We start from the raw sequence: 25107 nt of genomic DNA on the forward strand, positions 1-25107 counted from the left end.
CGTACAGACTTCACTTCAAATCGAGTTCCACAAATTGTTCTGCATGATTGCTTGAAAATTGAAAACTGCAGGGAAAAAAAAAGGAAAAAAAAAAAAGAAAAGAGTCTGGGACTGAATTCACACGATATCTCAAAACACAATTACAAGGCTTTTAACAGTTTGTGTCACGCAGACAGATCGACTCGGTGGCATCACACACAAGTTAGATGTTTGGCTCAAGCAAAAAAAAAAAAAAAAAAAAAAAAAAAAAAGCCACAACAAAACCCCAGTGCCAGAGAGCAGCGTTCATTCTGTAAAGAAAGCGAGCACACAGAATAGACTGGCGAGGTCCCCGAGGAGCTGCTTCACTACCCTGCAGCTTTACACTTCAGCTGTGAGTGAACACAAAACGCATTACAGAGCAGCGGGCCGCGTGGACAGGCAGCAAAGTGTTTCTGCAGGACAAATGCACACAGGAGCTGTGATCACAAACTTAATTCTCATGCAAAACAAATTTTTTTTATTCTTATTTTTAATAATCAAAACAGACAAATATACACACAGTGTGTTCTTGCAAAACCTGAAATCTGGTTAATCCTGTGCCCCCCCCCCCGTCAGAAAGAACTGTTCAGGATGCTCTAATGCTAATGAGAGTCTGGACTGACAGATTATTACGGTTCCTGAGATTTGGCGCGTTACTGCACACAGGAAACCAGGACAGACGAATCACTGCAACCACCTTAAGATTTCTTCCACATCCTCACTCCTGTCAGAAGCCAGCTGATGATAAAAGATTCATTTAGATCTCATTAACATGACGCCGGTGCAGCCAACAATACAAGTCGACAGAGCAAATCCCTTCCATTCATTGTTGGACCTGAAGTTCAAGCTGAAATTGCTTTCTTCTAAATTATCACGGCACCGAGTGTTCACGCACTGGAACCACAGTAAATGTAGCTACAGTCTGTTTCATTTGCATTTAATTATGGGTGGCTTTTACTCCCTTCATTCCAGGTCTCTGAATTGATCTGAACTGACTGTTTACGAGGGGGGGGGGGGCAAATAGCTGCAAGTAACATCAAGTGCAAATAGAAATGTCATATTGTTTAACACTACAGTACAAAAGTCCCTATCGGCTGCTATTCTGAGAGACTTCTCCTTAAAGCAGTTTACCAGTACACTGAAGTCAAACATGGGTGTCAACATTGATTAAAAGGAGTTCTGCAAGTTTCCTCAATATTCCTTTAAATGAAAAGACTTCCAGATGCCACGTTTATCTAGTCTGAGGTGGAGATTTCCACAGAAACCCGTCAGTGGTCCACCTGCACAGACACCTGTGGGTTTAATGGGACGTGTTCAAGGAATGATGGTTTGCTTTAGTTTTTTCAGGGAAAATAGAGTTGGATTGAATAACCGGGACACTCTTAGTATGGCGACTATAAGTCAGCTCGAGCTCCAAAGGTTACAATTCCTCTACACAACTGTATGGGGGGGAAATGAAGCAAACAAGCAAATACCAAAAATGCACTTGTGGCCGGCTCCAAAGGTTGTGTCTGTTGCCACAGATTCTCGTGTTAAAATGCCCAACTTTAAATAAAAATAAAACAAAACAAAACATGTTCACACGCTGATACCAGAAAAGAGAAAAAAAAAAAAAGAAAAAAAAAAAGGTTTGGTAACCGGTGTCCCTGCTTCTGCCCACAGTATGGTGGTTCAATCCTAACGTGACTCACACGGTGACATTTCATTAAGGCTTCAAACTGCAGCTTTGAGTCAAATGTTCATTTCTCCACAGAGTACATTTTGTTCTAAGCCCAGTTTTCCTCCAACCACACGTATCAGTGAATCATGTAAGGATGTGCCTTACTAACCAAGCCAGCTCTGGCGTTAACTGGTAACACAAATATGGTGCGCTTGGTTAAAATAAAGTATCTGCATTCATATCATGTATGAATTACAAGTTTCTGCAAACAGGCGCGTTTCTTTTTGTTAGCGTCAAACTATTCTGCTCTGAAATGTTTTCCAAGTCAAAGCATGAGACCTGCCTACCAATGATTTCTCAAGCACAAACATCAGTCTGAAGAACCAAGTGCACACAAATTACATGTTCAAGCCTTTTTCCCCTTTCACTCCATCGTCCCTTTTTACTCGTCCCCATCTGTTGTGCTTAGTTCCTGTCCTCATGGCTTCCCTCTGCTCGTTTTCATCCCCGCTGTGAGGTAGTGGAACTCCAGCTTCATTCTCATCTGCAAACCGACAGTCTGGACGACAACCACGGGTCAGGAAGTGAGTAAATGAATGTCTAAGAGGAGAAACGTCTATAAAACCCAACTTACCTGAGGAAGGCTGGCAGTCTTCCTCATTATCTCACTGTAATCAGAGTTATTGAAGATGTTCTTGTCCTGACCGGGGTCATCTGCTGACATGTACAACTCCCCAGCATGGACGTCAGACACATTCACCTGGATGGAGAGCGGGATGGATGATACAGACAAATTTAATCTGCTTCTCTCCGTCTCCAACATATTGTGAGACAAGATGGATGGATCCATCACGTTCAACTCCCCAGGCTGAGCCTAACGCGCTCACTCGGGGGAGAATACAGAGACCGATGCTGATGAAAGGAAGACGACCGTTATGCGGGATGAGTTTGTGGTTACCTACCTGAAATGTTTTGGGATTGAAGCCCAGCCACAGAGTGTACCTGTAGTCCCAGGTGCGCAGAGAGTAACCCATGATCTTTATGTCTTTGAGGTCAGGGAGGTCAGAGTTCTCCTAAGGGAAGAATTTGGAGTTTAAAGCATCTTTGAGCTGGAGAAATCTCATGCAGCGCTGTCAGATCTGCAGCTGCCAGCTCAAACTGCGAGCCAGCTGCAGACAGACTGCCAAACTCCTGCATACAGAGATTAACCTACAGCAGGAGCAGCACTGGCCTGGATACTTTAATACAACGACTGTGCTTGATGGCGGCACACACACACACACACACACACACACACACACACGTCAGTGGCTGACCTCTGCAAATTCAGACATTTAACTACAAATTCATAATCAACTTATTAAAGCAGCATCAAGACACGTCTGTATTAATAACATGCCTGCCTTCTGCTCTGCAATTACTTCCACACTGATACAAAACTAATGAGTTAACCTTAGCCGGCTAATGAGAGCTTTTTCCCCCCCTTTTTTGAAACAAACTACCTACCTGTGGTGCATCAGCAGGGCGAGGATATTGGCTGAAAGCTACATCTTCTGGAGTCCTCTCGCTTCGCCCTTGTGGCGCAGCGTAGGCACGGTTTTCTCCTTCAGTACACAACTCCACCTGAAGGCAAGAAAACGGGCTAAACAGGTGAAGGGAGTAGATATCGGGTGTAGTTGGATCACATTCATGCCTGCCATCTTTGGGCTTCGTTTGGTTTACTTTCTCATATTAACGCAACATCATTTGAACTCCGATCGCAATGACATGATGCTTTAAGCTGCAGATATTAGTTCAGGTACGGTGGGAGGCAAAGAGCTGCTTCACCACTAGAAGGTCCCGAGAAGGTGCTGTGCTTTCTCTTTAGACGAGCATGTTAGGCCCACTCATGGTTCTTAATTGGCTGCCTGATTATCTGTCTCTCTGTGTTAAGAGTCCAGATGGAACGGCGACCTATCCGAATGATAGGGCACACCCTGTCAGCTCCGAAAGCCTCCAGGCTTCTGCAACCCTGCGTGGATAAGCAGTTAAGAAGATAGATGGATGGAGTTCTCTTCTGGTCTCGTTAGGCAGAGTGTAGTATGAACACAGTCTGAAGATCAATGAAAGCCGATTGTAGTAGTCCGGCGTGTTCGTAGTGAGAGGCTGCTAATGGACTCGTGTGAACCATTTCAGCTGTTTCGCATATGTGCCGACGAACTGTACAGCCTGGGAGTGGGAACGCCGTCACTTTTGCAGTGCGCAACAACAATGGTGAGAAGAATCTGAGGCCATTTCAGTGATATGAATGCAGAAGCACAGATTTACAGATTATGCAGAGGGAGCTGCTGCAACCCGGAGAAAACAGAGTTCAGAGTTTTTCTATTGCAGCAGTGATGCAGAGGTTTGTCTGATTACAGCCACGCTTACTCCAACAATAGTAACATATTAGTAGGGCTGGGCCATATTATACCGTTCACGGTAATACCGGTATAATGTTAGGCAACGGTAGGAAAATGAAATATCGCGATAGAATGGGAGTAAAACGCGCATGCGCACATGGCCGATTGTTGAGTGAAACAGATGATCCAGAATTGGTTTGTAAAAATGGTGCAATTTCCGTGATGTGGAACTGGTTTGGTGTTTGTCCGTCAGATACACAACAAAGCACATTTTTTTGCAGAACATGCAAGCGGCCGTTGTTATTGTCGTATTTGTCGGACTAAGATGCCCTTAAATCTGGGAGTAATCTGGGTCCTAAACTCCGTATGCTTCAGGTCAAACAACACTGCAGCATCACTTAGAGTTAAAAACTGTCTAAATTCTTTCATCTTTAATAAAACGATCAGCATTGCTGCTTTACGAGGTGTAACTATAAAGTTTAACTTCCAGGCATCCATGAAAACAAAAGTTATTACATTTAACGGAGTTAGAAGTTAGCAGGAAGCTAGCGGAAGTTAGCTCGCTAGTTTCGCTAGTTACCTAAGCATGATATAGCATGTTCTGACTGAGAGATTTCTGAAAAAAATCAAACGTACAGCTCTGCTATCACTTGCAACATAAATGAAGACAGGAAACTAAACAGCAGTGACGTTTGTAGGGTTACTGAAGTTGGGCTAGCTGGTATATAATGATGTGCTACGTGATCGCTAGCGACACAGCTATGTTAGCGTAACATAAACAGTGAAGCTGGAGGAGGAACACTAACACTTTTCCACTTATAAAAGTTAACGTGAAGGTTCTTCATGGTTAGAGACAAATGCAATCGCATGGCAGGATGCTGTAAACGGACCAAACTTCAGTCAGGAGAACAACTGAGATAATCCATCCACAATACGAGGTTAGTCATTAATATACTGCAACAACATGGGAATAGAGCAGCTGCCAGAGAATTCAACATTAATGAAACAATGGTACAGAAATGGAGGAAGCAAGAAGAATGAGTTTAATAAAGTTTGATTTATCTGACTGCTTTGTTTCGCTTAATGTGCCTTATAATCCCGTGCACCTTATGGTCCGAAAAATGCGTACTGCACACTGCAGTTTAATGTTGCAAAGCACCTCTTTTTAACTTCAGTGGATATTATACATGGTTATGCTCAGGACATGTCAGCCCATTTCTAGTGGAAATGCCTTTTGGTTAAACTTTCAGCACGCAATTTGCATTTGTACTGTTACATTTTTATAAAGCTTTAATGTACATAAAAACCAGCTTCTTGTTTAAGTGAATATAAATGGAAGGTTGTCTTTTTGCGCTAGTAATGTTGTGGAGTTGTATTTTGTCTCGCATCAATTATATCGTCGGTTATATCGTTATCGCAAATTTTCAAATATATATCGTGATAAATATTTTTGGCCATATCGCCCTGCTCTACATATTAGCATTAAGCAGACATTCACAGCATCAATTTATTTTCCGTTTTAATAAACCGCAGAGGTTTTTTTTTTTTTTTTTTAAAGACTTCTAGACATCAGGAACTTCTACCAGCTGTGGTATTCTCCACTTTGAAGAAAAATCTAGCTCGACATGAACACTTCAGGCGCTCATATCCAACTAAAGTCTCATTGACAGCACAAAGGTGCTGTCCCGAGCACACTGGTCTTTGAGGCTGATGGGAATATCATCTGTTTTGCAGGTAACCAGGTCAAAGCTGCAGACCGATTATAATTTGTTCTTGTGATTAGAAACATAGATTGGAGGTTCATATCCTGATACCTGGAAAGAAATGTCAGGGCACTGCACGGGAACTTCGAGGCCGGCCAGGTAGGACACAGTAGGAAAGACATCCACCAGCTCCACCACCCTACTTCTGACTTTGCCACCTAAGACAGATAAAAGTCACCCAATTACAGACGCCTTAAAAACGAAGCCAGTCAAGATCTCCACTACCATTTACTAAACATCCTCCACTTAAATTTCATGATTATTGCATCACTTGCATTTGAAGTAAAAGCTCTCTGGAGGCAAAATATCAAAGTGTATCCCTGTGTAAATCATTTTTAAGCTCTATATAGAAATCAAAGACTGTATTAATGTTAAACAAGCATATTATTAAATGCTTTTGTTTGGGGGGGGGGGGGGGTCTTACTTTTGATGCTGTGCACAGATTCCCTTAAGACGTCTATAAACGGGAAGGTTGATGTACCAGCTTCATTGCCACCAGGAACAGAGAAGATCAGAGGTACGCGTGTTGCGACATCAAAATTCGAGTATTTAGCCCATTCACCATGCTCACCCAGTGACCAACCTGCAGCAACAGAAACCCAGGAACACACAGTTCATTAAGACTCGGGCAAACCAGAGACAAAGAAATTGATCAGTCTCAGTCATACAAATAATACTTTTCATTTAAGGCAACACATTTGACTGATGTTTGTCCCAGTCATGAAAATGACGGCATTTGACTGGGCTTTACGCAGTGATTCATCAAACAGTCACACAGAGGATTCAGTCTAGTGCTCTCAACTGAATGAGACATTAAAAGAGAACAGAGTTTTCCAGTCACAAAGCTGAAAAAAACCAAAAACCAAAAAAGGTAAGTGGTGCAGAGAAAGAGCTGAGGGTAGAGAGAGTAGAAAAAAAAAAAAAAAAAAACCTATGGGAACAAATCATGGCACAATTTGCTGTTACAACAGTGCCATCTGGTGGTGCAAGATAAACATGACAAGCTCAATAAACCATTTGTTTAATTTGCACAGAACACCTGATAAGATATTTTAGCAACTTATTTTTCTAAATGCTTAAAAAGAAAGAAACAAACCAAACTGATTAACATTAGCTGCCTACATCTCATCCAGCTACGCGTCTCCTCACCATGATCAGAGGTGAACACCACCATAGTGTTGTCTGCCAGCCCCAGCTCTTCCAGTGCACTGAGCAGCCGACCAACTTGAGCATCCATATATGACACTGCAGCATAGTAGTGCTGACGGATACGCAGCTGGAACACAGGATATAAAACACTACAGTGTTGCTGTTCGCTTCAGGAGGAACAACCACGGTAACCAAACTGGAGGTGCTGAGAGCAGCTGGTTCATACCTGGAAGTCTTTTGGTATAGAGCCGTAGGGGAAGCTAATGTTGAGTTTTTGCACATCCTCTCTCTTCCTTATATCCGTCCAGGGGTTGTAGGCCACAGTGGGAAGGCGTTCAGGGACATCTGGGTCGGGGGCCAGAGTCATTTGGTCTAGAGGATACAGGGTCAGGTATTCCTGTGGAAAAATCTCAGAATTATTTCTGATTCGGGTTTTCTGACACTCCCTGGCCTTTGACCCACCACAAGACATCGATCTCATTGGTTTTTATTGCGTTACAGTTGTACTTTATTGTTTTCAATATTCTTATAGGCTTCTTTTGTCCAAATGAACATTACTGTTAAGCAGCAGAACAACATCTTCCACTCTTCACACACTGAGCCACCTTTGTGCTAAGGACAGGCTGTTCCCTGAGGGGCTGAGGACTAACTGAATTGCATAGAGTATACCATCAGTGAGTTACTGTTTGTGGTGTGAATAACCCAGATTCCATCAGAAGTCGTTACGTTTCTTTTCAGTGCTGCCAATCAGACTTTGAGTGCTCACTCCAGGACTGTGCAAACTCATAAATCAGTCAGTATGAGTGAAATATTCAACTAAATGCTTTCTGTAGTCAGGTCTTACAAAACTCCAAGACTTAGCAAGTCTAGTAGAGTAATAAAATATTAAGCAACTGAAATAAAATTAGTATTATCTTGTTAAAAACACTGCTCTGAGTCGAGGTTCACTACATCATGTTGATCTTTGTCAACTCATTCAAAGTTAGAGCTACAATAGTGATATAAAGTGCAATCAATAAGCTCCACACTTATTCAAAATGCTTCTGATGTCCCCTTTATCTTCTTCAGGGTTATCGTCTCGTGAAGCTATACAGCACTCCCAGCTCTCCTGCTGCTACAGACCATATCTAACATATTTGTGACGTGCTCCTTCACTGTGTCAAGGACAGCAGCGAGAGCCTTTGTTTGAACAGCAGGTTGCTACAGTTCAGGTCGTCTGCACAAACCTTTTCCCTTTGACAGCTTAGATCAGAATTGCCTGACCCTCGAGGGCGAATTCATGGTGCACAACCATGTGAATGTCAAAAACACCAGGCATGCTTCATGCTTCTCCTGAGCCGATGCATCTCCTTCAGGCTCAGTGAACTGCAGTTTCACCCGTGGACTGCAGGCAAAGACTCAAATCTGATCCTTGACATTAAAGTTGACATGATTGTGCATGTTTTTATAAGGACAATGAGCCTTTCAATCAAACCGCATCATTCAGTGAGTTCACTGACGGGGACTATTCTTGCACACAGCGGCTCATTATCCACCATTTGGAAATACTTCAGATTTAGGGCAAGCGTTACTAACAGACAACAAATCACACATAAAGAAAGCTGCAGAGTTGCGTCTCTAACACACAGCAACAAACACCAATCAAACTGCCACCAGTGCAGTGGTTGCTTATGGCTGTGTTCATAAACACAAGCCGCACAGCTCGTCACTCCATCGACCTCACAAAGACCAACGGAAATCACCGCCACAATCACGTCCACTAAACACGGTGAATCTGAAGGCTTCAGGGAAGCTGTCAACTCACAGAACAAAAGATTTGTTTCACCCGGCCTGAGTGCGTTTGCAACTTTATTTAGAAACATGTTTAAACACCAGGATGGCACCACAGTGCAAAAATGAAAGCAGTGACCTGTTTATTTCACTTTGTGCAATTTTTTTATTTATATTTTCCTTCAGGGATTGACTGAATTTAGCATTTGCACATTAGCAGGAATGCAGCACAGCAACATTGTAAAAGTGCTATTTGTCAGAATAATCATAATAAGAATAATCATAATAAATATTCAGGATCTCAATATAGATCAAAGTAATGGGGATAATCATGTTGGCCATAATGGTGCAGCTCTACTCCTCAGTGCTTAATATAAGAGGATTCATCTGACTTATAAAGTCTTAGTTCAAGTCAGAAACTGAGTTATGTGAAACCTGCAAATATTAAGTGACTGGACTGAAGAAGAGAGTCACTGGGAAGTCATATCAATACTTTGTAACTGTACTGCTGTAGCTAACCAACATGTACAGTAGAGTTCAAGCAGTCCAGAGGAACAGTAGGAATGGATAATAAGTGACAAACCTGTGGAATCCTAAAAGGTATATGCGGCTTATGAAAACCCACAGCCAAGAAGAAAGGATCGTCATCGTTGACTCGACTCTTCAGTAACCTCACCGCCTCCTCTGTGCTCTCCAGGTCAGGGAGGGTTCCCCCAGGCTGCTCGCTCACATTCACAGCACAGAGCAAGTTGACGTGGAGTTTCCCATCCTTCCCTTTACACATCTGGAAACAACGTTTGTATGAAAATTATGTGACATCTGAAGTTGTGTTGTGGCCACAAAGACTCCAGAATCGACTTGCTTATGTACCAATGTCTTTGGGCTCTGCTGTACTTTAAGTAACATCTTTAGCTGCTAGAAGCAGTTTGATACCCAGTGTAGATGATGCGTTTAGAGGTTTTGTTGAAAACAGTTTTCAGTCATAAATAGAATCAAAGTTCTGCCACAGAAAAGAGTCACAAGGAAATGAGTTAGCACTTTATACTCCCAGTTCCTTTTTTTCTAAACCAATTTAGATCCCTGGAATTTTGGTTAGATGGATGAAATAAGGTCTGTGCTCAACACAGACTTTAGATATTTCCAGGTTTAAGTTGACAACTGAAAATAAGTAAATAACACACTTGGGAATGCTAAAACTTCTCCAGCTGCCCGGACAATGGGACATGACACTGCATGTGTAGCCCAGGAGGTAACTGGTTGGTAGTGTGTATTCTGATACAGGTGAATTATTCCCTGAGGGGGTACCTCTCGGAAACTGATGAATCACGGTGTGCTAAAGGATCATTAACATTGAGAAACAGGCTCTCCATTTGAAAGGCTCCTTTTATAATCAACACGGTGAAAGTCGTACCTTTTTTTTCTCATATGTGAATGAAGGTGGGTGATAGGCTGGGATGGACCAGCTGTAAGGATAGTCGTCAGTATTGTTGGAGGCAATGCCTACAGAGTGAAAAAAAACAACCATTATTTTCACAGCTATTCTACTGGAAAGTGGTGCATGTGCAGTTCTTTGTGGATTTCTATTCAAAATGCACCTGGTTAAACCTACCTGGGTGAAACACCTTGCCCACAGACATAGTTAAGTACCCTTGAGATTTAAAGTACTGTGGCAGAGTCGTGTAGTTTCCAGAATGGACTCTCCAGTAGGAGTTGAAGTCATAGAGCCTGGTTGTGTCCGGTCTCCGACTGGTTAACATGGATACCCGACTGGGACCGCACACAGCTTGCTGAGAGAGGAAAAGAGAGATCCATTGAGGTTAAGCAATGCAGTTCAATTCACCACAGCTAACACGAACAATGCAACTGACCTGCGCAAAGGCATTGAGAAAGACTTGGCCTCTGGATGCCAGCTGGTCAATGTTGGGCGATTTAGCCACCGGATCCCCATAGCACCCCAGAGATGTCCGCAAATCATCTGCCATGATGAAAAGGACATTTTTCCTCTCTGAAAGCAAACACAATCACAGATTACTCACTTTCTCTCCAAGCCCTCAAATCAGCCACGGAGCGCTATGGCACAGTTTCCAGGAAGAGTCACACTAATGTGAGGGTGTACCATTATTCTAGTAAACTTAAAGTAAGCGCATTTAAACATCCAAGAACAGAAACTTAAAAATTGAACCTGAAAATAAGCTGGACGCGTAAAACATACCAAACAAAGCGCCATTCAGTTGGTAAATTAAATTAAACTAACAGCCAACAGTAGCACCAGCCACTGAGTCAATAAATATTCTGCACTCATTACAGCCAATATAAGTTAACCAAGTTACAGTCATTAGAAAGTCTATGAAGTTTTGCTAGCAGCAATCAGATTACACCTGAAGTCCAAACCCCACCTACCTCTCCCCGCGGCAGCAGGATACGTCGACGTGTGAAGGACCAGCAGGAAAAAACACCTCAGGACAAATATGTCCATTTTAGAGGAGCCAAAAACGGCTATAGCGTGATATCCTGACGTTAGCCTCCTGCTGTTCAAACTTCCGTCCTGCGCACTCCCGTCAAAACAAAACAGCGTGCCCGTTTGAGTGATTTAATTACTTCCTGATTAACCAGCTGTCACTCTTCATTGGCTATTTCAGCTACGGCCTCGGCGCCCGCGGCTCATTTGACGAGTTCAGTCACGTGTCAGTCATATTAAATGTCCCGCTGAATACCAGCACCCAGTCTAATTAAAATGAGATGATAGCCGCAGTCTAATGAAACTTTTGCGTTGTAACAAATCAGTTACGTCCCGAGTATCTGCCAGTCAGCCTGCGTGTAGCTTCATTTGTACAACAGGCTCAGAATAAAGAAAATGCAGTTTAATTACAGAGCCGTGAAAACAACTGAGGAGTAAGTAGCCCTAAAAGAGTTAAAAGAAATTCTCAGCTTTCATTTTCACAGAATAAATAGGGGCGATGATCTCTATCCGTTAAATTTACATTAACGTAACTGAAGAATAGGAGGCGAGTGAGAGGTCTCACTCCGCACATTGTTGACTTCCGCAAATTAACCGAATTACCAACAATAAGAAAGAAACTGCTGTTGATGGTACCAGAGCCAAAGAAGAAAGATCTGCCTACAAACAGAACGAAAGCTGAAGTGTTTGGAGTGTTGCGGGAAAAAATAATTTCAAATATATTGATTTATTTATTTTGCAAAATCTATAGGGAACATTCCCTGAAAGCTACTGTTTGCTAAGTGTGAGAGAAAAAAAACGCCCAAAGTCATTGTTTTGCCGTTACAGTTATTTAATTATTGAATAAACAACTCAAAAAACAAACAAACATGAGAGTTACTATAAAAAGTAATAATAAAGTAATAATAATCATAAATCCAAAATAATAAAACTACATAAATAAATAAATAAATAAACCAACTGGAAACTATATAAACAGGAGAATGAATACTAAAGTCAATAAGTACAAATACAAATATCAATTTATTAAATTTTACAGATAATGAAATGAAAACAATGTTAATATACATTCTTAATGTTATCTTACATGCATTTAATAGCATAATTGTTATTTAATAATATTTATTTTTGAGTCGGGGTGAAAACATCGTGTACAATACACAATCTTCGAAGCAGCGACACTGAACATGGCGGACACGAGCGCCAAACGTCTACTCGACAGCGATAAAACTGGTGAACCAGCTCCAGACGTCAAGAGGGGGAAAACTGACAATGAGAATGGGCGAGAAGATGGAAATGAGTCGGTCCAGGAAAATGTTCTGTCTGGGTTCAAAACCTCAAGCGTGTTGAGTGACTCCGCCCGAGAGAAAAACATCTTTATCCACGGAAAGGTAGCGTTGTTGCAAAGTTAGCTACCGTTGCTCAGTGTACAGACCATATGCAGCTATTTGTTACTTGTAACTATTGTTACAGAGTTGCAAGCGGCGTTTTAAAGGAAGCCGTTTTTGAAAGTGGCTTTTGAATGATTTGTAAGGAACTGTACGACACTAGCTTCCGGTTTGACCTTTCAAAATAATAGTCATTTGTTTTGTTTTTGTTTTTTGCAAACCAGGCCTGATAGGAACTTTGAGCTTATGGTATCTTACTATGATCTTAAGGTTGCAGATCAGGATGCTGTGGTTATCCTTGAAAAGACCCCGATCAGAGAAGACTCACTGGCTGAGCTCTTTAGTGGTTCCACACTCAAACTGGAGATGAAAAACGACATCTACAGCACATATCGGCTCCAGGCTCCCCCTCATCTCAATGGTATGCTACCCCACTAGTAAAGTGTCTGAATGTTATGTGATGTCAGTCAGATAACCTGCGTGTTTCTGTTATACAGAGATTAAGACCACAGTGGTGTGTCCAGCCACTGAGAAGCATATAAAGAAATACCAGCGTAAGGAGAGTTTCCTGGTCGAGGAAACGGAGGAAGACTATAAGAATATTACTCTACCCCACATTGTGAAGCAGAGTTTTAGTGTGCAGGTCAGTCTCTTTGGAGTACCTCTTCTGCTCCAGTCTGCTCTTTGGAGTGCACATTGCTCACTTTTCCCTGATTTTTACCTTGCAGTGGGTTTACAACATCTTGGAGAAGAAGGCAGAGGCTGAAAGGATCGTTTATGAAGATCCAGATCCTGACGTCGGCTTTGTCCTCCTTCCGGATTTCAAGTGGGACCAAAAACAGGTCAGAGGCCACTAATGTTGACACTGCTTCACTGACTTTAAAACCTCTTGATCAACCAGAATAAACTAGAACATGATTTTACACTAAAGCTCTGGCATGTTTTGCAGACCTCATTTCTATGCAGACAATCATATATTTACATTTACAGTGGCACAAACACTATTCTTCTGTACCTCTGTAATATTTCATTTAGCATTGCATGACAACTCCAGGCTGGAGCATTTTAACATTATAATATACATTTAGATGCAAAGTGGTATTATTGGAAAGAATGTTCTTGAGCACAAAAGCCCAAAATGGAGTGCACCAATGTGCTTATGGAACACCTTCATGCAATATTCCTTTTATTGAAAAATAAGTAAATAAATCACAGTCTGCCATTATTTGTATGATTAACACAATTAGACTGATCGATCTACAGTTTTCCTTAATGATTGTGATAAATGGTAATATCTCAAACCTGATGTGTCTTTTGAAAATGAAACTTTGGAGAAAGTAACTTATTTGTGTTTTATGATGAACTTGCCCTACGCTGGTTACGGTTCATGAAGAGGACATACAGTGTAACTGATATAGTAAGTCTTTTGGCTTAAGGCTTTATGTTAAGAGTGTAAATTTACACAGTATATGTGCAGGTGTGATTAAACCTGCACATATACTGGCCTGCAGAGGGCAACTTCATAGAAATCTATGGAAAAATGGCCCTGAGTTCCCACTTCTGTGACGTCAGAAAAACCTTCCTAATGACATTTTTGGGCGGAGTCGCTTTTTTCAGGTCATAGTAACTAAACCATGGGACTCTGCTAACAATGGCACTGGCTAGCTTGGTTAGCAAGGCAAGTTTTGGCTAGTGAAAAACTTCCCTAGAATGTACTCGTACGTTACAGTTCAGCGAATATACTAGAAAAAGCATCTGCCTGTCAATTAAAGTTGCCACAGCACCAATACTGCATAACTTAATACAATCCTTAATGCAATTTAAACTGGTTAGCTATATAGAAATTCACTCCCTTGCTCTGAAATTGTATTCTCTAACATGGGGTCACTGTGGATTAACTCTTTAGTGAGCCAGCTTCAAGCAGCCATTCAAAGAACTATAAGCTTCATTTTTCAGCCCCTGGAGCTTTTTACTCAAAAGCTTACTGGATGGCGAGTTCTTGGATTTTTAGACCACTTAACAGCCTCAGCACATCTGTCTTCTTTCAGGTGGATGATTTGTACCTCATTGCAATAGCACATCAGAGAGACATCAAGAGCCTTCGAGATCTGACATCAGAGCATGTCCCGCTGCTGCAGAACATCTTCCAGAAAGGAAAGGTGGGATTAAAGTGATCCTCAGGTCTCAGTTAAAGAGAGCTATATGCATATCAATCATCTTTACTCAATGTGGCTTCATTCATTCTCTGCGATGATATCTGTGTAAATTAGGAAGCCATCCTCCAGCGCTACAACCTTCCAGCCAGTAAGCTGAGAGTCTACCTGCACTACCAGCCCTCCTATTACCACCTGCACGTCCACTTCACCAAGCTGGGCTATGACGCGCCGGGCTGCGGTGTGGAGCGAGCCCATCTCATTGCTGATGTCATCCAGAACCTCCAGTCAAACCCCCAGTATTACAAAACACGGACACTCTACTTCCCCCTGAGGGCAGATGATGGACTGCTCAGTAAGTTCAAGGAGGCAGGGAGGCTGTAATGAACCAAACTCAGAGCACCATCCACCGCCTCTCTCTCTCCATCCAAACCGTGAGCTTTACAGCTGGTTTTTTTGTTTTGAATGCTATCAGTTGGCTTGACATGCTAATGTTCACGCTACTCCAGCCCATAACTTTTAATCCATATCAAATATTGTCTCTGTAAACTGGATCATCCTTTAATGCCAGTTCACAGCTCTGTTCATTATGTTGTAGAACAACGTTATTGACACTCTGATCCGGTTTGTAGTCTGTTTTTATGACTTTTCTGTTTTTTCAAAAGTAATTTGTATATTTCTGATGTTTTTTTTGTAGTCGTGTCAGAAATTGTTATTAGTCTTGTTGTGATTAAAAACACAACAGTAGATGAAGCATTTTTTAATCAGTGTGTTTGATGTGCTTTTTGACTGAATGTTGTCAACTAAATTAAAGTACGTTTGGTTTCTAACTCTTTAATAAAATGTATTAAGTTTGCAGTGTTGGTTTCAATAATCCCTCAAAGACATAATTGGTTTATTATAACCAGGCCTATTATTCTTGCCTTATTTTCTGACATAATGAACAGAGGGGGTTACACCAAGCTCTGGGATAAGATCTATACGGACAATTTTAAACTGTGAATCATGGAAAGCTAAACTGGTACAGTCCAAGAGCCCAACTAATACCAACAACCAAAATTAGCTTTTAGCTGCTGCATCTGTATCTGCATTTATAATGACTGATATGTCAAAAATTAAAATGCAAAGAAGCCTTTGAAGAAACCCATGCAAGCATGTTGTGATGGTTGATGTTGCACATTTTGTCCAACAGGGGGCATTCTATAGCTTCACTGTTGGCAGCGTGTTTGGACATGCTTCTTTATCATATCACTGGAATATATGTATAACAGCAGAGAATCCAAAGCCACAGTTCCTCAGCTGCTGCACTAGATGGTAGTATAAATCCTACGATGATAAGACATTCTTGTGCATGTGCTAGACTGTAAACCTAAATCTCCAGTCTGGGTAATATCATGAGTCTCACTTTTTTCTCACTTTGTCATAAAAGAAAGCAAATTATAAAACCTTCTTTTGCATATAAACACAACCACTTTTAACCAAAATACGCAATGAAGTTGCACTTCGTTCATTTTCTGTCATATATACACTTTAACAGTGTTGATGTCCATATTAAACAGTGTTTCAAGTGGTGAGGTCAGTGCATGTACAGTAGAAGTAATCCTGAAGGTCAGGCTTCAGACTGCTCGAAACTCTCAGTTTAAAGCGACCGAACCTTCTGTTTGAGAGGAGCAGCCAGTTAGAGGAGGCTCCATGAACTGGGGGGGGCGGGTCTACCAAGGCCCAGTATGAGACAAATAAAGATTATATCGAATTGTCATACAAAGCTGCTGTAGCATTCCGAGAATAAAAATAATACACACACAATGAAAAATGGAGCTAGCAATAAGCATAGCAGGTTCTCTTTAACTTAACACCACATACATACTTTTGGATCTGAAGTACTGCGCTCATTTGAACCTGTGCCTCGTAGCTACACCTGTGTCTCCCCTTCAGCCCCGCTGACAGTCGGAGCTGTATAATGCGAGTTTGTACACACACACCTCAGTTTGCCTCTGAGCTGCTGTGACTTTGTTAAAAGATCATTTCTTGCAGACATAATTTTCTTATCTGATCTAAAGTCAGCTGGGCGGTGTTCAGTTCGTGCTTAAGGTGCGTTCAAGTGTCCCTTGGAAAAATGCGAATTGATCAACAGCAACGATACTACACCGTCCTGTGATTTGTTCCTTAGCCTAGCAACCAGTCTACTGGGACCCACGTCAAAGACCATTTAGTGGTTTGTTCAGCCTTAATAAGTTACAACCTGTGTTTAACAGAAACTTGACGGGGAAGCTGTTTAATGTAACTTGATCCTAATCCTCTCATTATTGTCTAACTGTGTGTTTCGAAAGCTTTTCCAGGTTTTTTTCTTTTAAGTATACTAATAGAATTCATGGGTTACATGCTTGAGTTGGTTTTAACGTTATTAACCACAGGCACGCTGGACTGTGTGTACTCTTGTTTTGTTCAGTAAACACCTATCCTGGAAAAAGCACAAGGATCGCTGCTGAATGGACGTATTACGACATATCCAGTAGAGTGCATGTTTTTGCTTTTGTGTAAGTGCAATTAGAGCATTTTCCACATTGAGAACACCCAGAGGAAATCTTCCACAAAGGCATCAAAACCCGCTAATTAAATACCCCGAGAACCGGTTAACGCCTCTTTATTTCCTGAACCCAACCTAGGAAGATATCAGTAGTGTGGGTCGCTATTAAACTTTATATATATTTATATATTAAAAAATAGGATTGGAGTGTAAACCTAAACACTAATGATTTGTTGGTGAGACGGGATTGCGGAGTTTCCGTGGTGTCTCCTGAACGCAGCATCACGGACCTGAGGACGCCAGCCCACGACTGAGACAAATAATCCAATCATTAGTCCAGTGACGGCGCAGATGTCTTGGTTTCAGTATCTGAGGGATGACTTCACCCTGAGGCCGTTTGAGATTCAGCAGACACAGTGAGTATCCCCGCAACGGCTACAAGCTTTCCCGGCCAACTGTGCGTCATCTCTGGGACTCTTCAGCTTTGTTTTGCCCGGAGATGGAGATGTCTGATTGGTAGTAATCGATACATGTGCTTGTTACAGTGTGCCGGACACGCTGCTGTGCTTGTTTGTGTGTGAACTGAATTAGTTGAGGGGATAAAACGTTTTATTTTAGTTTTTCCTCTTTGGGCTCTGATTTGCAGACAGCACTGTAGGTGGGCTGTAATTATTCTTTGGAGTTCCTGAAGTCCTTTTACTTAGTTTTTATGTATTTTTTGTTTTTTGCTGGTGTTTCAACTACATTCTGTTTTGGATTAGTGTATAACGTTGGCTAAACTGGAAGTAGGTTGGTGGTAATCCCCCTAAAAATCAACTTTGGTCAGGCACTTTTTCCATCACATGATTTAACACCAGCAAAGCTGTTCTGGTTCTTCAAAGATTGCCACTTGTTGTTATCTATTGTGAAACATTCTGGGAACATTAAGATGCATTTGAGGTTTTAATCTATTCTCCAAGTAAGTTTTCAGTGAACTAGTTTTAATTGGCTAACCTGTCAAAAGGACCCTGGTTATAAGCAGCAGCTGATCTTTTCTCCTTCAGCAGCTCAGTGCCTGTGATTCATCCATGCACCGCCTCTCATGCAAGGTTTCCATATAATTCATTTACTGTAGCCTTTAAAGGCATATTAGGCCTATTGTCCTGATCAGTCACTCTCTACAACCCTGTAGACTTAGTGAGAACACACACACACACACACACACACACACACACACACACACACACACACACACACACACACACACACAGTGCATGCGTGTGAGCTCAGTGTTTGGTTTTCACCACCGTAATCCTGAACACAGACACTGAGTGATTCAGAACAGAGTCATGCTGTCTGTCAGTGTGACTGAATAAATGACACTATTGATCTGAGAACGATGTTGACTTCTGACTGCGTCATTTCTTTGTTCTGGAAGTGACGACAAAGCAGATTCCCATTACATGTCAAAGCGCTCTGAGATCTTGATGAATAATGACGTGGTATCACTCAGTGCTTTGCAGTAAATCCAGTTATCACACTGAATGAAGATGCACGAGTTTGTCTGCTGGTTGTCGGATTGAGAAGCTTGGAGAAATAGGCTTCTGTGAGAGTGTGTGTGAACTGTCAACTGTCAAAGTCTTCTTTATTAAAGGTCTGATTAGGTCGTCCATCACTAGGTCACTTTAAAAAAAACAGTTTTTCTTTGTGAGGGAGTGCTGTCATGACAATTCAGTCATTCATAATTTGACAGAACATGCTCCTGTGTGTCGGACTCGGAGTGTAACTGGATGGTCTTTAAAACCTAACTTCTTGCTTCCTGTGCAGCCTGAGTGAGCGTTATCTTTTCATATCGATTATACTTCGGAGGCACGAAATCTTTTTGGATGGTTTCATCTGCCACCCTGCTCATCAAAGTCAGGAAAAACAAGTCCGTGTCAGCTAAAGTCCTGGAAAACCTCTTTAGCATTGAGACAGCCTATTCAATCAAGCATTCACAGGACTTTGCTTGTTCCTCATTTCGTTGTGTTACAGCCTCCGAAAATTGATTAAATTCACTTTTTACCTCAAAACTTTACACACAAAATAATACCCATAATGCTAATGGGATAAGGGTTTGCTTAAAATTCTTGCAAACCTATTAAAAAAATTATGTATATATAACATGCACATAAGAATTCACAGCCTTTACTCAGTACTTGACTGAAGCGATTGTGGCAGGAGTTAGCACGCCTGTTTTTGAGCACTTTTTCCCATTTGTCTTTGCAGAACCTTTAAGCTCCATCAGGCTGGATAGAGAGCATCAGTGCAGAGACATTTTCAGATCTCTGCAGGGATGTTCAGGTTCAATTTTGGGCTCTGGCTGAGACATTCAGTTGTCCTGAAGCCGGTCCTTTTGTTATCTTGGCTGTGGGTTTAGGGTTTGTCTTGTTGGAAGATGAATCTTCACCCAGTCCGAGGTCCAGAGCACTCTAGAGCAGGATGTCATCAGGGGTGTCTCTGTACATTGCTCCATTTAACTTTGGACCCTGACTAATCTCCCTGTCACATAACATCTCTGCAGCATGATGCTGCCACCACCATGCTTCACTGTAGGGACAGCATTGGGCAGGTGATGAGCAGTGCCTGGTGTTCTAAAGACATGATGCTTAGCATTCAGGCAAAAGAATTCAATATTTGTTTTATCAGACCGGAGAATTTTGTTTCTCGTGGTCTGGGAAACAACATTCAGGTATCTTTTTGCAAACTCCAGGCAGATTTTCTGGCTGTCTCCTCAGCATTGACTGAAGAGTGACTTCCATCTGGCCACTCCACCATACAGGCCTGATTGGTGGAGCAGTGCAATAATGGTTGTCCTTCTGGGATGTTCGTCTAACGCCGACAGAGCAGTGCTGAAGCTGTGTCAGCGTTAGGCCCTTCTATCCCCGATTACTGAGACTGGCTGAGCGGCTAGCTATAGGAAGAGTCCTGGTGGTTCAAAACCTCTTCCATTTATCAATGATGAAGGCCTCTGTTGGGGATCGATCACTTTTAAAGCCAACCTCGAGTGGTCATTAGAGGAACTATAGTTGTTGAAACTTTCAGGTTGTTTTCGCACTGAATGCCGCTGCACACTGGGCAGGTGTCGTGTGGTGGGAATAGAAATGATGGAAATTTAAATGTCATCAGTCAAAACTTTGTATTAATGGACAGCTACACTATAAATAGCTCCATCGGTTGGATTTGGTAGGTATTTTACCGGCTTCTCTAACTTGTTGGGCGAATGTGTGAACCGCTACAGTATTGAGCGACTACATGAGCAGCTATCCCATAAAGCTTATTGAGATTGTGGAAGAATTTCTAAGTTCAATGTAATTTGTCTCTCAAACCGAATGGGATTCATTAAGTTTTTAGCTGATGAGCACAGTAGTTGCTAAATACTGATATCTTTGGCAGCATTTAGCAGTCTGTGTTCAATCAAAGTGTTGGTTACATACAGGCAGTAATGAGCAAACTTTGGTTTGGTCCTTTAAGAAAGTAAAACGTGTAGTGTTAATGATGGACTTGCCAGGTTTTGCTGGGAAACCAAGAAGCACTTCACTTTGCCATGACAACTGTACCCAAACAAAACCTTCTTTAACAGTTTTAGGGGAAAACAGTGTGTTGTACCCCAAGAATAAACCCTCACTGCTTCAGTTAAACAAAGGTACCTTTGCTTCTCCTTGAGTTCAGTTTATGGAGCAATGAGATGACACTCTTAAAATCTTCACTCTCGGGTCATTAGGTCATCGGCATTCAGTTATATACTTTGTATTAGTGGCTAAGGGGCCTCCAGTTGCTTTAGTACTCAAAGACACACACGCATGCAATTGATGCAAATAGAGTTGAAGAACAGGGTTTTGTTTTTATCGCCCCATAAAGCTCAGCTGGGGCCTGAGATAGAGGGAAGGAAGACGGGGATCTCCGCTTGTTGGCGAAGTGTGTTCTGTGTAAGATTTCTCTCACACACACCACCACCCAGCACGGCAGGCTAAGGGCAGGAGTATGATTACAGGCCTATTTACATTACAGCATAGAGCAATGGAGAAGGGGGGAGAGAGACTGGCAAGAAAAGGGAAAAAAAGAGGGAGAGGAAGAAGATGGTTTCCAGATGTGAGGTGGAATTCAGAGCAATGTGATTCCCCTCCTCTTCCTCTATACAGGGAGAGATATCTAGATCAGCTTGTGTGCGTTGTGTTGGAGAGAATAGGCGACGCGCAGAAACCACAAACCGGAGGGGAAGGAGAATGCACTGTGCTGAGGGTGAGTGAGGAAGCAGAACCGGAGCCAGCCGAGGGAAAAGGAGTGGTGGAGATGAGGAAGGGGATGGAAAGAATAGAGAAGAGAAGCAAGGCCTCCGGGTTGACCACAAGTCCAGAGATCTAACTTGGGGCATTTCAGCCGAGTGGAGGCTTTTCTGGCATCACGGTAGGTAGGAGGGACAAGCACTGCATGAAAAACCATCAGTCATTTCAGTGAAGACCCCACAGCTGTGCCGAGGGTGGCTCCAGCTTAATGAATGGAGGTGTCCATCACTGATTATATTAAGTTTCATTAAATTAAAAAAGATTCGTTTTATTTTTAGACTCTTGTTTGAAAACATGCTGAACTTATAATTTGCTCACTTCTATCAATGTATTTCATCCCCGATGGATCCAGATGACACATTTTCATATCTCTTAGTTGTTTCTTTGCGAGTCGTCCGTTCTCTCCATCACTGTTTGAGTCTCTCTCTCAGTGGGTCCAGACTCGGGGTCGTTTCAGGAAATACCAGTATCCACTTTTTTCCCCCCCTCTTCCAGGGGAAACTGACCGACATTCCTTGTGCCTCTATAAACAGAAAGCTGTCTGATTCACACATGCTTGTTCACATACGAACATGCACTCGCCATGCCATGATGAGTTGCACTGAGAAATTTGTGTACACAGAGACTCTGGAAACCTACTCAAATGGATGTTATAAATCTCCTTTGGCTGGAGTCTATTTTTCCTCAGAGATTTAGTGAGTTGAGTTCATTTTAAAAGCTGCCTCAGTTGGATGTGTTACTGATACCTGAAAACAGACAGACCCCACATGTAGAGTTAAAGCTGCTCTCATTAATATTTTGGTTTTATGGCCTGTTGATCACTTTAATTGCCTTTATTCCAGTTTTGTTTATATTAATGTAACTTATAGACTTACTGTATACTAATAGTTTAGCACCAGACTTTAAATAAAAACTCAGCAGCTTCATACATCACAAAACCTGAACACGTTATCACTTTCAGGACCTGGTGGAAAACAACACAGAGCTAAAGGAAGAGTGAATATTGGACTTGGATACGTCAAATAGTCAGAGATGCATTTCTAAACAAGAAGCACTCAGAGTGCAAACCTCCAGCAAAGCGCCTCACTCAGGGCAGTATTTACTTTGAAGGGAATAGTATGTATGTATGTTGTATATATTAAGTTTGTTTTCTTTATTCTTCTTAAAGGTACTTTAAGAAGTTTGTAGTGCAGTAAAAATTAGATGAGGGTAACATGACCGATGTCTACTCTGGTTACACATAACAGGTGTTGATTTGTAAATAACTGGACGTGAGTAACCTGAGCTTAGAAATATTATATAGTATTATTATAACTAACAATGCAGCTCTTTCTCTTGATGGTACTTTCTTTAAAAATGTAACACATTGTGGAGTTAACTTGAAAGACAGATTTGAAATGTAAATGACACAATGGCATCATATTTGGATGCAAACTGTAATGTGATAATTAGATAATGTATAAATAATTATGTCTATATGCTGTCGATAAACACAATGGCAGTAAGTAACATAGATTTAAATAGTATTGTTATCACTGACTTTGAAGAAAGGTCGGAGCTCAAATGTGACATGATATTTCAAATCTTTATGTGTTACTTTCTATATCTATATTCCATTTGTAAGAATCACAGTTTCTAAGTTTTAAGGCTTGTGATCAGCTTTCACCCAATAAATCATTAGGTTGAACTTGAAGACCTCGGCGGAGAAAGCTACATTTGAATGGCTCGTTAACACGACCCCACTCTACACCTTGACAAAGTTTTATCAGAATCATTCAAAACTTTTTGACCTATTGTGTTTACAGACTGAATGACACACAGGCAAACGCTGCCAAACTTTAGCGGAGGTCATAAATGCTGATGTTGTTCTGTGACCGCTATAAAACTTCATGGGCCACATACAGCCCACTTTGGACTTAAGTGGGTTGAGTGAAGACATTTAACTCATTCACTGCCATTGACGTCTATAGCCGTCAATTGCAGTGAATGAGTCAATGGGTTTAACTCATTCACTGCCAATGGCTGGCATTGAATGAGTCAATGGGTTTAACTCATTCACTGCCAATGGCTGGCATTGAATGAGTTACCTAAACATTGAATTCCTGAGACGCAAACAACAAATTTCAACAGTAAATCTCAGTTTTTCTGCATGATAAATGTGTAAAATTACAGAAAAAGTCCTGACAGCTCATTGTTCAGACTGTCCTGTATTTGTAAAAGATAATGTTTTTGGTTATTCACAGAATTTTTAATTTCTTTCTAACCACGGACTGACTGTTTTTGCTTTTGTTTGTTCAAAAAGTTTTTAAAAAGGTCTTTATTGGCAGGAAAAGCTGTAAAAGTTTTAAAAATACAGATAAAGATTCACTCGTTTACATTTTCCAAAGCCTTCCAGTGGACCTGATTGAAGTCTTTGTCGGGCCAATTTTGGCCCCTGTACCTTAAGTTTGACATCCTTGGATTACATGACTCATAAAAGCTAAAAGTAATGCACTGGTTGTTCCAACTAGGGCACTATGAAGGTTCAAATCTCAAATTGTTCATTGTTAACTTGGATGATTAGTAGTTTTATGGTTGTTGACACTCAGTATGGACATAATTTGGTTGTTACCCTAAAAATCACAGAGTCCGGCACCCAAGCCTAACGATAGCATCTCTAACCTTTGACCTTTCGGTGGTGCGAGACTCGAGGTACAGTCACGAAAACTGGTGAAAAACACCAGGAGAGTATTACCAATAAGCGTGCTATTTTCTAAACTTTTGCTGTTTAGTTTGAGGGGCTATGAGTATGAATGGCCTGAAAAAGAGACGATGAATAAGAAAACACAGAAACATTGGGGCCCTACACAGCTTGATAGCCTCCTAATTACTACAGTGCTGTCTGTGCAGCGTTTGGTGTATTGCCTAATCAAAATTGTACATCACTTCCTTTCCTGCTGCCTGGCAGCCGAGCACCAACTTAACTTGTCTAATTGGTTTGACCCAGTTTTTTGTGACAGGAAGCAGACTTTCGATTTCTTTAAATTTTGAGCCTTTTCTTTCTATTTCACTACGGAATCATCCAACGGCACTTTAAAGTTCCTCGAAAGACTTAAAATATGAAAAAATGTAGGTGATAGAATTATTGTTCTACAAATTATGTTTTGTACAACAAATGTGTCAGGGAGAGACACGATTAAAAGAAAACGGACTAGAAATGAATAAATGCACAGACTATACCAGGATGGGAAATCCCAAGAGCCTGCTTCAGGCATCAATCTCAACTAAAGCCAATTCAGCAGTGAATTTATTGGTGGAAACGCCGATTAACCCGTAGATTAAATCGGTGGAAATCCTCCGTCTACACAACTTCAGTCCTTGGTAGGACTTTATGCTAGGGGTGTGTACGCATGAGTAAAGACATTTCCCAACAATCCCAGCATGCTAAAACTGATCTGTGTGTTTGTGTATTATTGTGTTGAAATGGAGCTGTTGAGCTCTGGAACTGATACAGCATTGCCACACACACACACAGACAGAGTGACTTTTAAAGC

General features: G+C 41.5%; 3 protein-coding genes across 5 annotated transcripts in view; 2 read left to right on the forward strand and 1 right to left on the reverse strand.

The window, feature by feature from the left end:
• Positions 1 to 476: 476 nt before the first annotated feature.
• ids (iduronate 2-sulfatase) lies at positions 477 to 11411 on the reverse strand. The gene is made up of 13 exons (XM_004563148.5): positions 11145 to 11411; positions 10613 to 10749; positions 10354 to 10531; positions 10156 to 10244; positions 9328 to 9528; positions 7201 to 7371; positions 6975 to 7101; positions 6250 to 6408; positions 5877 to 5983; positions 3188 to 3304; positions 2644 to 2754; positions 2316 to 2441; positions 477 to 2240 (listed from the first exon to the last, which is right to left on the reverse strand). The coding sequence occupies exons 1-13, from the start codon at positions 11218 to 11220 to the stop codon at positions 2160 to 2162; spliced, it is 1680 nt and encodes a 559-aa protein (XP_004563205.1). The 5' UTR covers positions 11221 to 11411; the 3' UTR covers positions 477 to 2159.
• A 938-nt stretch (positions 11412 to 12349) lies between these two features.
• On the forward strand, positions 12350 to 15601 carry dcps (decapping enzyme, scavenger). The gene is made up of 6 exons (XM_004563149.5): positions 12350 to 12593; positions 12861 to 13011; positions 13088 to 13233; positions 13319 to 13432; positions 14639 to 14749; positions 14861 to 15601. Exons 1-6 carry the CDS (start codon positions 12390 to 12392, stop codon positions 15125 to 15127), a joined length of 993 nt encoding a protein of 330 aa, XP_004563206.1. The 5' UTR covers positions 12350 to 12389; the 3' UTR covers positions 15128 to 15601.
• Positions 15602 to 17530: 1929 nt separating this feature from the next.
• Positions 17531 to 25107, forward strand: part of zgc:66433 (uncharacterized) — a 47542-nt gene continuing 39965 nt past the window's right edge. For 2 of the 3 annotated variants that reach the window (XM_004563150.5, XM_012922437.4), the window contains exon 1: positions 17531 to 17686. In XM_004563150.5, coding sequence (XP_004563207.3) covers positions 17622 to 17686 — 65 coding nt within the window. In that variant the 5' untranslated portion in view covers positions 17531 to 17621. Of the gene's footprint in view, positions 17687 to 21417; positions 21696 to 25107 lie in introns of those variants that run through there. The other variant, XM_004563151.6, reaches the window with a different exon arrangement.

Source organism: Maylandia zebra, linkage group LG2 (assembly GCF_041146795.1).
Source record: "Maylandia zebra isolate NMK-2024a linkage group LG2, Mzebra_GT3a, whole genome shotgun sequence".
NCBI lineage: Eukaryota > Metazoa > Chordata > Actinopteri > Cichliformes > Cichlidae > Maylandia > Maylandia zebra.